Source organism: Amblyomma mixtum, chromosome 1 (genome assembly GCF_055824585.1).
Source record: "Amblyomma mixtum isolate Tamu chromosome 1, ASM5582458v1, whole genome shotgun sequence".
In the NCBI taxonomy this organism is placed as follows: Eukaryota; Metazoa; Arthropoda; class Arachnida; order Ixodida; family Ixodidae; genus Amblyomma; species Amblyomma mixtum.
This window is the reverse complement of record NC_143012.1, coordinates 247,223,835-247,242,344: the sequence shown is the minus strand read 5'-3', so window position 1 is coordinate 247,242,344 and position 18,510 is coordinate 247,223,835. Positions and strand designations below refer to the sequence as shown.

The window sequence follows — 18,510 nt, the reverse complement described above, 5'->3', positions numbered from 1 at the left end:
TGCCTAATAAAGTTTGCGTCAGGTGCATAAAAGGATGCACATGTATTTCATTCACATTAATAAATAGAAAACCAGGAGTAGGAGTATGTGAAATAAAGGCTATGCTATTTAGTGGGTTCTGGAGAAACGGTTAAATTCGCGTCCCACATATGGAGCATCCTATGGCATGTTCCTAAGCGTTTGAAGCCTTCTATTGTGCTCCGAATAGGCCCTTATCGACCCAAACTTGGTTGTTATCGACAAAACAGTGGTTGTTCTGCTCTTAATCTTCGCAGCCCGCGAGCAGCCGGCGCAAACTGCTGCGGCGTCTGAACAGCACCGTGGAGCCTCCACCGGACGGCGTGCTGCGGCTCAAGGGCCAGATGGTGTCGCTGCCGGAGGCCGACTGCCTGCTCTTCCTGTGCTCACCGAGGGTCAAGAGCCTCGAGGACATGCACCGAGTCGGGCTCTTCTTCAGCGACCTGGCGCTGCACGACCCCGTGCGAGACCTAATACTCATCTCGCACCAGCGCCGAAGGGAGCGCGAGCTGGTCGAGAAGCTGGATGAGGCCTCCAATCACCTCAAGGTTGATACAACTGCATTGAATCGCAATCGTTGGGTATATTTGGGCTTCCATAGAGCAGGGCAGTCTACCGTAGGTTCGGCGCGATAGATAAAACCCTTGCCAGCCAATCCAACGCGCGAGGCGCAAAAAGTGCGAAAAGAGTGTAGGCATCCAAGAGGTATTGGCAGTCTTGTAACTTTCGCTTAGCGTCAATGAATAAAACACTACCATCTACTGTTCTTGTTATTATGCAACAAGGATGAGTGTGCTGACAAGACAGGAGTTAATAAAGTGGATAAAATTGAATCAACATTGTGTGGTATTATATCGACCGAATATCAAGATTGTTGCAGGTACCGCAACTGAACTCGAGTGCTAAGCACTACATTACAGGAAGCAGAAAGCAAGTTTCCTATATAAAGAAATTGCAAGTGTGATCTACAGTTCTGTGCTTGTGCACGTTTATCAGCGTTATTTTTTTCTTCGCTACGTGGAAACAAGAGTATCGATCGCTCTCATGACAATATCAAAAATTTTAACAGTGTGTGGCGTAGCTGCCTTTCTATCCTAGTGAAGTCAACTGACGATATGACGAATTGCCACACGAAACACGCTACCGTTGTATCGCGACGCAGATCCTGGACTCGAAGCTTCGTGAAGACAAGCGTCGTACAGAGGACCTGCTGTGCTCCATCTTCCCAGCAAAAGTGGCTCGCAACCTGTGCCTAGACCTCCCAGTGGAAGCGGAGAAGTTCGAACTGGTGTCGTGCCTCTTCTCGGACATCGTAGGCTTCACGGCGTTGTGCGGCAACGAGAACGTCCAACCCATGGATATTGTGCGCCTGCTCAACCGCCTCTACGTCCAGTTCGACTCACTCACTGGGCTGCACGGTGTGTACAAGGTCAGCATAGCACCAATTGATTTGCTCCTTTGTTTAGGAACGCCCCGAGCAAGCGCATCTTGGTACGCAGACGTGGGGTTTAGGTCTGCAGCTCCTTAACCCTTTTACTAAGTTACTGCGAGTTGCAACATAACCTGCGCATCACTGGGCTGCACGGTGTGTACAAGGTCAGCATAGCACCAGTTGATTTGCTCTTTTGTTTAGGAACGCCCCGAGCAAGCGCATCTTGGTACGCAGGCGTGAGGTTTGGGTCTGACACTCCTTAGCCCTTTTAGTCAATTACTGCGAGTTGCAACACAACCTAAGCACGTCGAAACAAAATATGTACCGCAGATAGCGCAGCCTGCACCAGGCTTGCCGGCACAGTCGCTGTAGGTAATGTACTCAACTTTGAAAGGCGCTGAAAAAAAAAAAAAAACAAGAACCAACTAGGTAGCAACAACCTGTGTGTCGCCGAGGGCCCCCAATTTTCGTCACCTTCTTCCAAAAGCGCTTCGCTCGTTCGAGGAGGCTTTTCGTGCTGCCAGATTTGTGTGCGCCTCATGAAAATAAAGGTTCTTTTGGTACAAGAATACCTGGTAACAAACGAAGTTAAAGGAACAGTTGTGTGCGGGGCAGTCTAACAGATCAACCTGGAGAGAAAACTGCGTAGTCACGAGCTACTCGTCGCTACTTAAGCGCTAGTTTGTAGAGGCATTTTAACAATTGCCTCCAGCTGCCGATCAGAGGTTCACGCGTCAGACATTTCTATGGGAGCTAAATGAGATTTCAAGGAAAGGCAGAAACGGGCTCCGTTTTCAGCTTTGCAGATTAGATTTGTGTGAAGCTCATTACCATTTAAATAAAGACGAGTTACTCAAGACTGGGAAATGTTATCACAAAGACAGAATTAAAGAAACAGCCCAAACTCGCACGAGCTTTCAGAATGCGCAGTTCGTTTACACCGTTGAAGGAATCCATTTGCTGAAGCAGGATCGGAGAACTAACATTTTTACGCAATTTGTTCAAAACTGTTCATAGTTGGTATATCCGCTTGCATGCGTTATCCAATTAACGGCATGGCAGTTAAAGGATAAGAAAATATTTTCACGGCAGTCTTGCTGCGACAGATACGGGGAATAAGACACTGGCATACTGATCTGCTCACAAAGGAGCACGCCAGCAAGGGACCAGGAGGGGTTCCCACACACACATGCCACAAGATTGAGGGTAGCTCCTGAAGGACGGTTGCAACCGGTTTCAGAGGAAGAGCTTAGCTGAGTCCCTAGTGGAGTGGGAGTGCAAGGAGCTGATAATAATAAAATGTTTTGAGAGAACGTGTTTTACAAGGCAACGATTATAGTGTGCTTACTACTTGAAGGGAATACTAGCAGCCTGGGTACTTAGCATAATTACGCAGTGACAGGCTACTCTTTTAAATCAGGCAAGCGAACTGATTCGAAATTATTGCTGACCTGGAAACGAAAACTCGCTGCAAGAAAAAAAAATACGAGCACGTAAAGGAAAGCAGGCTTGCTCTATATGTTTAGATTCGTTTCCATCTGAGTTTTTTTTTGGTATATGTTTTTTTTTCACATGGCACGGTGTTACAGAAAACCTAAAAGAACAGGAGCATCCAAAATGTAAATTCTATTTCGGGGGCAATTTGCTTACTACTTTTAAGCTCTAACAACAAAATATGACATGCTCGGAAGTCTGTGTATCCGGAATCAGAATGTTCAGCTATGACAGTGAAACTTCCAGTGTCTGTTAGTTGTATTCTATCCTGCGGCCTGAACGGTACAAAAAAGTAATAGTAACTCTGCTTGTCCTCATATGCCTTCTTACAGATCTCATACTGTCTGGCAAAGCTTAGTAATCGAATGATCGCCTGTATTCAAAAAACCACGAACATCTCCACAATGATTGCAGCCGTGCTAATAGCGGCAGTATAGAAAAATAAGGGCCGAGTAATGGCCACGGGACCTGTAACTTCCTTACAGAACGGTGGACGCTTGAAGTATGCGTCGTAGCGAAATAGAAGTGAAAGCAGAGGCAAGGAAGAGGGCAGGGGATCTAACCGAATTTTAATGTAATGATCGTGTGAGGAGGAGTACCGGCTAAGAAGGAGCAGAGGTGTCGACGCCAGAGAACGCCACCTTGCCCTGCAGAGGCCTTCCTCTACCTCAATGGTGAACTCCAGCGTCTTGGAAATACCAGAGCAGGGAAATCTGGTATCTTTCATTCCGCGTGCACAGGTGGAGACCATCGGCGACGCTTACCTGGTTGTGTCCGGTGTACCCGAGTTCACTGAGGACCACGCCGACAGGCTGGTAGCCATGGGCCTCGCCATGCAGGCAGTCACCCGCACCGTCCTCTCACCTGTCGAGGGACACACCATTGAGGTAAGGCAACTGCTAGACGAACATCGCGACATTCTAAACAACTATGATAAGGCTTACGTCATTTCATGAGTGACTAAGCCTTGGTTTCTGTGGCTGTTGGCTTCTCTCGTAAGCCTTATAAAGAACCTCACGGGGTTTTCGTACTGTTGAGGAACTTTTTATGTCGTGGACATAAGCGGTTGGTAAGTATTTCGCACAGATCACGTTTAAAGTATTGTTTCTAGAGGGTAAAGGCACGAAGAACACTGTTTCACTTACGAAAGCTGCAGAGTCATTGCAAAGGAGCATATTAAGATATTAAGCAGATACTTAGTAGTAGTCAATGCATCGCCATCATGCTATAGAGCCCTTTCAGAATAATACACAGTGAAAGGGACTTGTTTATAAGCAGCGTAATGGGCGTCCCTAGCAGCTCTGACAAGAGACAGAGGCAGAAGGAAGAACAATCAGCGAGCTGGCCCAATCATTGACCTGTTGGCAGCACGGCACGTATAGAGGTAGATAAATAGGGTGAAAGACAAAGAAAGGAAGTTGAGTTCATTGTATACAGAGTATCATGTCCTAAGCTCTCCATGGGTGACCACAAGCGCTCCTTTTGGTATTCAAACAATTTGAATACTACCGATGAGCCAAACTTGACGACCATGAAGCAAGCGGAATGGCAGCACACTTATGACAAAGGTTGTACTTTAGGTTGCATGAAGCGCTCTCCTGAGTAATCGAGGAAAGAAGAGATATTAAACAAAATCGGCAGTCGCAGAGAGTAAGGAATCTGCGCACCATATTTCTTTTTTAAATACATAATAAAAGGTCGTTCAGACGCAATGGCTGCAAAGTTTTAACGGATCTACGCAAAGATGAACCACTTGGGGGATATAACGAAAAGGATTGCTTCCTGCTGGCTACCGAATTTTCCACAATGGTGTTTAATAGAGGCAGTGCGATCACCACTCACGCTGCCGGCGAACACGCCTTAGCGACGTGCGCGCAAGCTCCAGGATATAGCACCATTAGTAACGAGCGAAGTCACCAGGACGACAGCCCGCTTCACCAGCTCACCCGCGACGGCTATCTGGCTGCTTCAACAAACGGGAATGGTCGGCAGCCACCAGCTTTCCCCGAGTTGCATGCGAGTTGAACGATCTACCCGCAGGAGTTTTCTAGTCATTTTAAAATCTGAAATTTATACATTATCCGTCATCCGTTATACGTCAGGTCCATAGCAATGGTGACAGAGGGTAGTGCGCAGTGAATTTTCAAGAATAATGTGCTCAGCAGTCCCTCACGAACGCTTTTCTCTTGGGATGTGATCGACAGGATCATTATTAGAAAGGATCCTAGCGGGGCTAGCAGTGGCCACCCTATCTGAACGGATTGCCTTAACTCATATTTCCATCCAATTCTGCCATCTCTTCTAAAAATATGAACTAATCCTCGATTTTTTATCCATACACTATGTGCTCCGGACTACTGATTTATGTTGAAGCCTAGAGTATTGCGGAATCCTGACTGGCCGGGGGGATACATTTCAAAACACACAGACGCCGACCAGAATATGAAATTTGATGTTTATGGTCTGGCTCCCAGAAGGGGGTTCTGTAAACAAGGCCCCCGTTTTGGGCGCCGAAACGTCGACATCAAATTTTATGTTCTGGTCGGCGTCTCTGCTTTTTGAAACTGATTGATGTTGCTCCATCCCCGCTGTTTTCTTTGTGTATATGGCCGTCTACACACCTTTTTAACTCGCTATGCTTTTAAAATGATGTGAGCAACTGGCGAAACGTAATCCTCTTAACTATATGAAACTGACATCGCACAGTCGAACAAGGCAAGACAAATCAGGCTGCTAATCTAAAGCTTACGTTGCACGCATCCTGCTATAATTTCAACAACATAACAATATAATTTCATTTCCATCTCTTCCGAATGTGCGGCGCCGTCTGTGGCCTCAGTTACAGTACCTTGCTAGTGAAGATCGAATTGCTGGGGGTTCACTAAACTGCGCGTTGTTTAGGTTATGCGGACACCACCGAGATAACTACAAACTTGTTCTTTTGTTTCTTTATTTAGTGCCTTAATTGTGTCTCAACCACTATTGGGACTCACACAAATGCCCGTATGTTCTGCAAAGTCGCACATGTGCAGCCCTTCTTTTCAAATCTGCTTGCAGCAGTGGAGAGGAAAAAACGTCCATAATAAAGTGAAACGCAGTTATTAAGTTTATGAATCACGGCAGTGGCCTAGTGGTTTGAGCATCCGCCTCGCATGAGGGATGTGGAGGGTTAGATCCCCAGTGCCGCCGGGTACCCACCGGTGATACAATGGGTACAAGCTTTCCCCTGGTCAGGTGCTCAGCTTCTTTAGGGTGAAATGCTTGGAAAACGGGTCTTTGATCCCGCCTTGAGTAGAAGAAAATACCTTGTGCCATGGCGCTCTTTGGCCACAGATGCCCTTGCATCATAAAAATGAAATAGATCATCTTATTAAGTATACGAATTTCAAATGTTTACTTCTGTGTACTTTTTCAGGAAAATGTGCAATATGGATGAGTGAGCGCTTGCCAATACCATGTAGACATAAGCATTCCGGAGACACGTCCGTTTGCTTACCCAGAACAAGTGCCCAATGTGGCCTGGTTTCCCGTAGAACACGGGCGTGTGGAAAAAGGGGCTAGCTGGATCGAAAACTCCGTCTATAAAAAGAGCGAACACAAAACAACAAGAGTGAACACGCAGAGGGAACACAAAATGAAAGGGAGGACAGCTGAAGACAGTCGACAGTTCGGCCATCGAAAACTTTTCTCCACGCAAGCCGGAAATCCACAGCGCAGTGGGCCAAGAGATGACCTCGGAGAAGGCGAGAAAATTGGCCTTCAAACTGAAGAGCGGTTTAAGGGCGGCTCTTCATCCGTCTTCCGATCGAGCAGTTCGGCGTTGGGGCAGCGGAGTGTTTCGCGTCATGCAAATCTGTGTGAATGGGGGGAGGCGGAAAATTTAGTTGGAAGGGAGAAAGAAACCATAAAAATGGGACCACTGAAAAATAGCGCTTCTACACCAACATCGTCCTAGGAGCAGAGTGGTCTGTCATCGAAGTCGTCGCCTGTACCGTCCAGATATATTTTACTGACCACTTCTGAAGGGATTTCCATGAACTTTCTAGGGCGGAAATTGGGCCAAAAAAATTTACGGTTGTCGAACAAAGAGATAAGCAAGAAATGCAGAAATCAGCATGCAAAAACAAGAGAGGAAGTAGCTAGTTGCCATTCTTGAAAATTATAAATCTTCTTAGAATTTCACTGCATGCTAAAAGAAACAGAAAGAGAAACCGAAAAACAAATGAGGTGCACCGGCAAAAGCAGTGCAATCTTGGGTAAATTAGAGGCCTTCCCAATGCTAAACAAGGCTATTCTTTTTTAATAACTGGCAGGCAGCTTTGATTTCTACAAGTATCTGCAACTTGTGTATCAGATGAAAAATTATGTTAGGAAGCAGCGCGTAGGCTTCAGGTTCACGACAGCTGGAGTCATGAAACCTTGCAAGCAGTGGTACATTGGTAAACCTATGTCTTGCAGCTATAGCCCTGCTTGATAACCTAATCGTCACACTGCGGTAGTGCGTTAATGTGCTGCTGAGAATGCTAACGGATATGCGCAGAAAAATCAGCCCAGCAGCTGTTAACGGCTGGCCCTTTTGACATGCCTCAGATGTTATCTATTTTTATCATTTTATTTTATTAGGATTATGTAGCCCTTCATATTTGTCGCTGAACATATCCTTGTAACTTCGCACGGCAGCAAAACGAGGCAAGAGCTCTCACCTTCAAAATTATCTCGCACTAATAATGCCGCAAAGTATAATAGCGACGTTCTCGCCGAAGCCTTTTAGATATGTGCTGTTATTGCACGTGGCTAAGCTGCTAAAAAAAAAAAAAAGTTCAAGAGAAGATAGTCCAGTGAATCGGCGGGATGCTTTAAGCACTCGAGGACCTCTCGTATGGCTTCAGTGAGTTCTAGGTGTAAGCATTAGGGCTTACACCGGGGGCTTACATTAACTATATTCACCGATGTTGGCTCACAAAAGGAGGTTATTTCCTCAAAGTTCTCAGGGGCACAGCGTCAGGCGTCGGTTTTAGCTGACAAAAATGTGCTTCAATGCCAATTGTACGTATAAAACCATAACCAGAATGATGAGTCTAAACACAAAAACTACAATACCATGCACGTGAGAGGTAAAGTAACGGAATGTAGACTCTAAAGGTGTAAATCCGACTTGGAGGTAGGACTATGGATACCGCCATTATTGCAGACTACAAGTTAAAGAAACATGCTTCGCATCATGGCTTCCAACTAAAAGTTATAAGATCGATTCGTTTTTAAAGGTGACGCAGACATTCTGAAGCCGTTTTGCATGCAAAACAAGACACAGGGGTTGCGTAAGCAACATGTGTACCACGCGATCTCACCACGTAATAGAACTTCTTGGAGACCGGCAAAAATCGGGCGTGTCTTAACTGTGCAGTCTACCTTAGGGCAGCTTACTAAGCCATCTCGTGGGCATTCAAATGATATCTAGTAATGAGATCTGTTCTTTCTGCCTCAGCTCAATCCTTTGAAAGATTCGGAAGGTGGAAGATTTGGTAAGTTGAAGATCTGTAGCATTGTGCATCCACGCACCTTTTATGTGAATTGTTAAAATAGCGCTTTTTCAGCATAACATTGTCAATGGTGTAGTGGATCAGAATATAGCTAAGGCATGCTCCCGAGTAGGCTGGTTTAGCGATAATGAATAGCCAACTTTCTAAATATTACTGTGAGCCTCCTTACGTATTTAGAGGCCTTTACCCTATTTTAAGTAATATCTATATCAATTTTTAAAATTTCGAAAACGCAGTTGCGCTCGGTTCTTAGGTCGAACAAAGTTTTGTCTCCATCGAGCCAAACTACATCTGCTTTCGAAAATCTTGCTAGCAAATAAAAACCCTAATTTTATGTAACTCGCCGAAATGGCCATAATTTGTTGACGTACCTGGCGTATCGCTCTCTGGTATCTGCATTTAAAACCTAAACTTCACACTCTTCGAATAAATAGCCTTGATAACGGCCATTCTGACTGCAGATATTAAGGTAACGAGCCTTACCTCCATTAAACTGTGTACTCTCCAGTTGTCCTGCCTTGGACAAGAGGACCAATTTCGGGTTCAGCTTTGAAGGTCATGAAACTTCTCGACCTACTTGGGCGGCCTGATGACACAAAAGGACTAGCTTGATCCCGAATTCCCCAGAATTTCCCCAAATTGCTCTCATCTTCGCCCCCCCCCCCCCAAAAAAAAAAAGAAAAAGAAGAATAAATTCAGCCATACAATGCACTGCCCTGCCTGAGGACTCGCGGAAAACTCAGAGCGTGTCCCATGACATTGAGCTTCCTATTAAAGCGATGGTTCCCATTATGGAAAGAAGGTGAAAAACTAAAAAAAGAAGCATACAATGGTGCGCTCAAATGATATAAATACCTCAAAGAGGGCTGCGCTATAAAATGCGGCTCATCTCCGCCATTCTTTGAACGTGCGTTTGACCTACAGCCAAGCTTGTCCGAGCCAAGCTTTGCCAGTGGCCCCAGTGAATAGTCCGAGGCACGCAACGGTCCTGCCGAAATTAATGGCTCCGCAGGGAACGAATCGAAAACACGCTGCGATGAAAAACGGACTATGGCGAGAGCAGAGGGAACGCAATAGCATTCTTTCCGCATTTTTTAGGGAGCGGGCGCCTTTATTGCCGCATTATTATTCCGCTCACGCGATGCTACGAATCAGCTAACGTCTGAATGACAACCTCAACTCTCCCCACGTTGAGAACGGAATGTCTCTGCCATTGGCTTTGAAGCATTAAAACGTTAAAAAACTTGAGCTTCAGCCCCCCTTCCGGAGTCGAACTGTAGGCGAAGTTGTTGTTATCGCTTCTTCAATAAAAGTTAGGCGAGCCCTTCCAAGTTATGCGAGGACTTTGTGAATGTCTCAACTTTATTTAAACTGCTCGCTTATTGGGGAGAACTTTTGTACCGCATAAACTTTGGGGGGTTACGTCAGTACGTCTAATTTTTGGTGGCTGCAGTAATGAGAATTCTCCATGTTCTCCAACTTCGAGTTATTGATCAGTTCGCTCTCGCCCTACCATAAGCTTGCCGTCCCGGTTAGCTCAATTGGTAGAGCGACTGCTCCGGTGAAGCGGTAGTCCTGGGTTCAAACCCCGGACCAGGACGAATTTTTCTTCTCAGAAACTCCGAAGGTTCTGAGAAAGCTGTATAGCTTTCCTTTGTAGCCGTATGGCTGCGCTTGGGTGGACGTCAATGAATAATTACTCCCTTATTAGAAAGCTAAAAGCAACGCAAGTATTCTTTGTTAATATTTATTTCTCAATTTAATCCCGATGAGTGTATGCGTTTTCTTAAAAGTCTATGCGAATCGACTGAAGACTATTCTTTCATTTTAAGGAAAAAGATACTGACAATCACTAATCACCGGTACCAGCTATGGCGCCGGGTAATTGTGGCTGCATCGCCAGCATCGTGACTTCTGCACCGAAATGCTTAGGCCATTCACACGAGTGCGATAAAGCTAAGTGCTTCTTTTTTCGTTGCGCATTCGTCTTGTTGCCTTGCCCAGATACGCATTGGTATCCACTCGGGTCCAGCCATGGCCGGCGTTGTCGGCACGCAAATGCCCCGGTACTGCCTCTTCGGACACACGGTCACCCTGGCCAACAAGGTGGAGAGCCACGGGCTGCCCAAGCATGTCACCATAAGCGAGGAAACTAAGCGGTGAGTACCATTTCATAACATTGCTTTCGATAAAAACGCTTTGAACGCTAAAAAGAATGGCGCGGCCTTTTTTCAGGCTCTCAATAAAATATCATTTCGAGTCAATACCTTATCCAGACCCCGACAGTGAATGCCTTGCAAGATGATGAATGTTATATTTAGTGTGTATGTCTTCCATAGTTGACGTGTACGTTAAAAGCAGCCAGCTGTTCAACCATGTAACCTTTAAAAACGCATATTTGTACCGTCATCGCAAGTATAAAATCCGTGAAATATCCACGTTTAAAAACTAATAATATTTTCATTCTCGACAATCAACCTGTGCGGATTATACTAGTAATCTCTATTTGCGAAATCACCCGTCATAATGGGTCCTGTACAAGTATGTTGTGGCTATCAGGAATTTTTTATTACGCAATAAAACGCTTACTCTCCTTTTTCCTGCATAGCGCGGTTGACTGGTTTTAAGCGTCCTTACCAGCATTTACTGCCAGCTTGATTTCACAAAATGTTTTTCACCCAACTTTTCTCGCAGTTTAATAGTGCACGTGGCCTATCAAAAGCACGCGACTTCCACAATGTGTGAACTTAAGGGAGTCTTGTTCCTGCAGTAGGAACAGCGTGAAGTATAGCGTTTAGAAGAACGGTCATGATGCCTCAGCACAGAAGCGAGTTCACCATACTGTGCCCCTCTGGGGACTAGAGTAATGGACAGTTTCCCTTAAGTTGGCCCCTGCGGGCTATATACTAGGCTCGGAAATTGAATCAAGTTTTTTTTCGCCTTTGGTTACAATGAATAATGGAATTGAGTGGGCGAGTTGGTTTTCCATTTTGACAGTGAAAGCGCTCAAAAGGACAAGGACGACAGAAAAGGAAAGACATACAAAGCGCTTACTTTCAACTTACTTTCAATGTCTTTCCTCTTCTGTCGTCCTTGTCCTTTTGAGCGCTTTCACTGTCAAGTTACAATGAGCACTGCGAGCTATAAGCGCGAGTGGGCTACATGCCGGAAATTACAGCACGTACGTGCCATGGCAGAGGCCATTTCACATCTCTGACTGTTGTGATGGTTTGATGTGATTGCCGTACATTCTTTCGGATATGAGTGAGAAAAGTGCGCTCTTTGCCCACTATCCCGTATGCCCACAGGCACCTCGTGAAAGACGGGTACCTGTTCCTGGCGACCAAGCCCCCTCCCGAGCTGTCGGTTCGCTGCTACAGCGTCTCACGACCGGGTGATGCCGTGGCCCCGGACCCAGCATCCCTTGGGCCGGCGCTGTACGGCGCCGGTGGCCACTTCCGGTCGCCTACGGGCTCGCCTGTGCACTCGGACAGGAACACTGGCTCTCGGAGCTCGTCGACGCCGTCGCCTGGGGGCTCGCCGCTCACCGGTGTAGACACCGCCAAGGCTTCGGTGCGTAACACTGTAGTCAAATTCGATGACTATGAAAATGCAGTTCCGCAGCCTTTCTACGTTGATTATTTTCCAGCTTTATTTACGATATTTGCCTCGCGTGCAAACAAATACTTAGTTCGAATCGGGCACTGCAATACAGAAGCTGAACTTCAGGTTTCAGGTTAGCAATGCATTTATAAACGCCATTCGGACGTTAGAATAGTCAGTGTACAAACAGTACGTTTATAATGTCTACGCCTCTGTTATGCTATTTGTTATATTCTGCGCTGAATTAGACACCGAGAGCACCATTTTTTGTACGCCTTTTAGTGTTCTTGTCAGTTGAATGTGCCGAGGACGGAAAGCTATGGTATGGGGCATTAAATAATTGGATCATTATAAGCAGTGTCAGCAGAGATGTTTTAGAACACGAACTAACTGGTCCCTTTTCATACACAAAATGCATCAACTAATAGATAAGCACATCCCTACTATCACGATCACAGAAAAATCATCGTCACCGTGGTTTAACAACGATCTGAAGCGCCTTAATAACAAAAAGAAACGGCTTTTCCGTACAGCCAGACGTGTGAACACTGACTGCTCATGGAAAAAGTACCATTGTGCTGAAAAAACATTCCAATCTCTGGTAAACCAAACTAAACGTTCCTTTTTTTCATCAGTATTACCTTCTATGCTTCTCACTAATCCTAACAAGTTTTGGAAATCAATTAATCCTTCACGCAACACACCTATTACTTTACATGATGAGGACCATAATCTCATTCCGGAACATGATGTCTGTCGCGTTCTAAATTCTTTTTTCTGTTCAGTTTTTACTAACGAACCGGACGGCGAATTACCGCACTTCCCTGTCTTCGATCATCCAGCTATGCCAGACATTTTGTTCGATAGCAATGGTATTAGGAAACTAATTGAATCATTGAAAGTGTCATCGTCATCTGGCATTGATGGCTTGAACTCTAAAGTGCTAAAAAATACTAAAAACGTGGTTAGTGTCATTTTGTACCATCTTTTTCAACAGTCATTATCATCAGGCGTGCTTCCGCAAGACTGGAAAATCGGTAAGATCGTTCCAGTCCCCAAGAAAGGTTCATCGTTTTCATGTAAAAACTACCGCCCTATTTCTCTTACGAGCATCTGTTCAAAACTAATGGAACATATTATTTATTCTCACATCGTTAAATTTTTAGTTTCGCTCAAGTTTTTTCATCCTCACCAACACGGCTTTCTAAAAGGACTTTCCTGTGACACCCAACTAGCCCTTTTTGTTAATGATCTTAGCTCTCATCTTGACCTAAACATTCCCGTTGACACGCTCTTCCTTGACTTTGAAAAAGCTTTTGATAAGGTACCCCACAAAAGATTACTACTAAAACTTTCACGTCTTAACCTTACCCCCTTGGTGTTAAAATGGCTACAAAATTTTTTGACCAACAGAGAGCAATTTGTCTACGCCAACAAATCATCGTCACCTCTTTCCCCCGTTACTTCAGGTGTACCACAAGGCACAGTGCTTGGACCCTTGCTTTTTCTAATCTACACTAACGATCTTCCCTCTAACGTCAACTCGAACATCCGATTATTTGCCGACGACTGTGTAATCTACCGCCCTATTACCAGCAGAACTGACTCTGACACCCTCCAAACTGATCTAACCCAAACCGAAACTTGGTGCAAGCATTGGCTAATGTCCCTTAATATTACTAAAACATGCATGCTTTCTTTTCATCGCAGGCAATCCCATATTCCCTCAAAATATGTTCTTTTCGGCTCTGAAATATCATCTGTTCTTTCCTGTAAGTATCTTGGCATCACCTTAACTCATACCCTAACATGGTCTTCGCATATCACGAACATCGCTAATGACGCTAACCGCACCCTTGGCTTCCTACGTCGAAATCTTCGTTTTACTACCTATTCTATCAAATTATTAGCTTATAAAACATTCGTCCGACCTAAACCAAAATTCGCGTCAGCAGTATGGGATCCTCATCAATCTAACCTTTCTATAATCCTTGAAAAAGCTCAAAACCGCGCTATCCGTTTTATTTATTGTGACTACTCTTACTATACTAGCGTGTCCTCTTTAAAATCCAGAGCATCCTTGCCTAACCTTGAAACTAGAAGAAAAATATCTCGACTATGCCTATTCCACAAGTTCTATCATTCACCTTTAGGATCATCTATCATATCAACAGCTCATCGTCCTTCTAGCCGCAACAACCACATCAAGACCGTATAACAACCCGCTGCAAGAACAACATCTCATTTCCGTTCTTTTTTTGTCATATCATCTCGGGACTGGAACGATCTGCCGCCGGAAGCCGTACTCATCGTCAACTGCATCGATTTCAAGAAAAAGATTGAGGCCATCCTTATGTAATCAGTAATCTTTATGTATCCTGTAATCTTTATGTATCCTGTAATCTTTATGTATCCTGATCTTTATGTACTCTGTAATCTTTATATAATCTGCATGTAATCCGCCCATCCCTCATGTAATGCCCCACAACCGGGGCCTTTGAGGTAATAAATAAATAAATAAATAAATAAATAAGGATAAGGATGCAGCATGCACGGGCCACGTTGTAGCGCGTTTGGTTATTTCTTGAATTGTGTGAAACTTTACAAGAACCACCCTAGACTAAGTAAGTTAGCAAAGGAGTGAATAAGACGGGTTGTGGGAGTTGTCGCATGCACAGTCATGAGCAACTTTAATTTGCGTTTTCTGTTTGATTACAGGAATACCCGGGCCAGTTTACTCCGCCAATAAAACGGAAACTACGAGGCCAAGTGTTCGAGTTTCCTCTTGTTGCCACGAGCCGGCAAGACTCGGCACCTGACTTTTGCGATGACGTCAAGTTCCTGCAGAGCTTCGATGACGCCGAGCCAGTTCGCCAGAACAGCTCCAGCCTCGATGCAGATGATCCTTTCGAGGATGTAGTGTGCATTATCAACGTTGAGTCCGCCAGCAGCCATGAGCCGTCTCTGAGTAGCGACACGCTTTCCTCCCAAGGAGCGTCTCCCTGCGTCGAGCGTAGGACAGTGCCCAAAGCCAGCGCTGCTGCGAGCAAATCATCTGCCCCTGAGACAGGGTCTCCTCCAAAAGAAGCAGAAGCAGACCAACCTCCGTTCAGGAGCGGTTTTCTGGTGACTGAAGAACGATCGGACGGTAGCCCACAAAGCATATTATCGAGTTTGGAACGGCCAGAATCGAATACTGAGGCTAGTCCACAAGACATCTTATCGAATGTGGAAAGGCCAGAATCGAACTACACACCCTCCGATTCTTCCAAGTCAAGCAAAGCTGCATCCAAGCGCACGGCGCTGAAATGCTGCCCTTTCGGTTCGAGGAACCAGGACCACAACGAGAACCTCGAGGACGATGAACCAAGCGCATCAAAGTTCAAACCGAGATGTCCGTTTCGGCTGGGGGGAGACGAAGACGAAGCCGATACGCATCACAGTGCCGCGTCCAGAGGCAGCAAAGAAAGAGGTGGCCTTTCACCACTGGCTCGTTTTTCCCTAAATGACCTCCGAGACCCTATGGCAAAGTGCGCTGTTCCCACCATGGTCGTAAAAGCAGCAAAGGGGGCGCATGGTTTCTTTCCTGGGCTGCGCAGTATTCTTCGCAAGGGAGAGAAGAAATGTCACCACAGGTCGGCCAGCGCACGAGTGGCAACCGTAGACTCGTTGGGTCCTCCAGAGTCACCCGAATACGCAGCGGGAGACAGGTTAGCGGTCTCGGACGGCGACGACGGTGACTCTAAGGCGGCCTGTCCCATGAGGCGCATGTTCTCTCAGGTGATGACGGTGAACTTTGGCGACGCGGAAAGGACAGAGACACTACAGCCGCCTTCCGGGAAAAGGACGCAGAGCTGTTACTCGTTCCGGAACCTCGAGGACGCTGAGCTCAGTGCCGTCGAGAAGGACAAGCATCAGGGCAGCGCGGGGCGTTTCAACCTCCCACAGCTGAATTGGCACTTTCCAAGACTGAAGCAACGAATCACGAAAGGAAGTCTCTTTAGCGGCGCTATTTTTCCCTCGTCGAGATAGAACTCGCTGAAAGCATATATTTTTCGCAGTGCTTGGGGCTGCGCGTTTGTACATATATGTACAGGTCGGAGGACTACGCGGATGTGGGGTCAAGTACTTTCTTTTTTCTTTTGCCTGATCATTTTTACTGAAACACTAAACTGAGAGCTGGATGAAGTTGGTCACGGACGCGCACTCGCGTTGCTGACAGTAGCTCTCAGGTTATTTTACCAGCCACTGTTTGGTGTAGCAGCCTTCGGGGTTTCTTTTTGAGGCCTTGGTGCATTGCATCCCCAAAGTATACAGCCCATGCTATTACCTACGTTATATAGTTTTCGTGCGTACCTAAAGTAGAAGGAAGACAGGCAAGACATTTTTGCTCTGTTTATCATCGAAACCGTAGTGATTCTGTGTGCGAAATAATGAGGATAAGGTATTTTGTTCCTGCTCGGAAACGACTACAGGGCAAGTTTTCCCGGTTCGCACTGCGACTGTAGGATTCCGTTAAATATGAAAGCTGTGATGTGTTCTTCTGGTATTTTGGGTGAAAAATACCCAGTGGCAGCTTTTCGTGCTTGTGGCCGCAATGCAAAGTGATTGTTCATAAAATAACCGCAGTCAAATATTTGCCGTCGTGCTAGGCGTGAATAAGCAAAGTTGGAGAAATTTTATAAATCGTATCTGGTAAAAAGGACGCTGAGCACATACCCCATTTCCGATTTGACACAATGATTGAGCACAAAGATAAGTGTGTTTTAAAGTTCGATGGCGCTTTTGAAGAATAAAGCAAATTTGGAGTTTTAAGAAGGAAGAGTAACATAGTCGGCAATGAATCGTAACTACAGGGTTGGAGGAAATAGTTTTAGCTGCTTCTCGCTGGGAAGTCGAGCTTTCTAAATGAACGTTAACTGCATGGTGGGTCACCAGGAACGGGATAAGGCTGCACTATATTCGCACTTCACCTACAAGTTCTCTACGTACCCGCACTTGCATGCGCAGTCGCAGCCATGAACAGAACTGATGTTTATTTCTGTTGTTTTCTCGAAGGCACCAGTGGGCACTGCTTTCTGAGCGCCGAAGCACGTCATATTCATAGAATTGTCATTTATTGGGCAGTTACATAATTCTGAAATTGCGGCATAGGAAGATGTGCTCCTAATACAGGGAGAAAGTTGAAAGAAAAAACGAACAAAATTGCAAATAAAGAGAGTGTGTCAAGATGGCTTCACGTCGACCGGAGTAAGGAATTTTAAATAATTCTTCAAGACTCCATGCTTGCAATTTTTCCTTTCATATCTGATTGCGATTTCGGGTTTCATTGTGATATTACCACCAAAACAGCACGAAGCATGCAATGACTGCAGAAGAGTTTCGCATTTACTGCGGTAATAAATATTCGAGGCGGCAATATGGCGTGTTAGTAAAGAAATGCGTCAGTACGAAAACAACTGGTCCTTAAATTTTTTGTTCGTGCTGCTCTGGGGCCGGTATTCTGAGTGCCAGCTTACAGGATAACGCGGCGTTGAAGTGAACATATCATTTTTTTTTTCCCCAGCACAGCTTCGTGGTTTGCTCGTAGAAGACATACCATGCATAAAAAAGAAATTGTTTACAAATGGTAATAAAGAAAGCTGATTTGAATGCTGTTATTAAACTGAGTTGTGGTTTTCATTCCCCTCGTGTCAGAGCGTTGCAACTACTGTCATGAGGGAGAAAAAATTATGTTTTCCTCTATGAGAAACTGATGTTCACATCAGCATACACCTTTTCCTTAGGTAGAACCCTCATTTAAAGTACTAGCTGATACGGCATTGTCTGCGCACAGTAAGACATTAGAAGAGATTATGATTACCTCAGGATATTCAGTGGACCCATGGCTGTGTAGACTACAATGCTAAAAAAATCTGGGTAGTGTTCGATCGCGCTCAGTTTTCCTGGTGCGAAATGCCTTTAGAGACTGCCTATCGACGCGGTAGTCGCATGATGTCTTATGTTCATCGGGCCATTTCAATCTCTAGATCTTGACGAGAATTGGCTTCACATTTACGCATCACTGAGTCTAAAACATGCAAAAAATTATTGATATAAGCATCCTGGCTGAGCGCAGTATTCAGCAAAAGCTCATTGGTACTCATGGCCGAGAGGTCTGGAATGGTAGGCTTGTTTTGACGTTTCAAATTCGACTGCCTGATTTGGCATCTATACGCTCAAGTGCAAAGTCTGCCTTCCGCTTGTGGTCTTCGATTCGATTGCTTTCCCGGCACACTTCGCGGACTCCAGCGCCTGCTTGCAAGAAGCAAATAGTCTAGTTCCCAGTGTTGGTTCATTCTCACCCTAAACCATCGTTGGTTTTAAGGCAAGGAAGAGCGCATGGCTGGCTCACAGAGGCAGTGGACACTTCTTTTGCGTTGT

The 18,510-nt window shown here is 45.4% G+C and overlaps 1 protein-coding gene across 1 annotated transcript in view; it reads left to right on the top strand.

Moving 5' to 3' along the window:
• The window catches only part of LOC149371413 (guanylate cyclase soluble subunit beta-1-like), a 119,075-nt gene extending 101,323 nt beyond the window's left edge, over window positions 1-17,752 (top strand). The window contains exons 8-13 of the mRNA XM_089565655.1: window positions 276-566; window positions 1,181-1,447; window positions 3,685-3,831; window positions 10,489-10,643; window positions 11,793-12,057; window positions 14,806-17,752. Coding sequence (XP_089421781.1) covers window positions 276-566; window positions 1,181-1,447; window positions 3,685-3,831; window positions 10,489-10,643; window positions 11,793-12,057; window positions 14,806-16,119 — 2,439 coding nt within the window. The 3' untranslated portion in view covers window positions 16,120-17,752. The remainder of the gene's footprint in view (window positions 1-275; window positions 567-1,180; window positions 1,448-3,684; window positions 3,832-10,488; window positions 10,644-11,792; window positions 12,058-14,805) is intronic.
• The last annotated feature ends 758 nt before the right edge of the window (window positions 17,753-18,510 follow it).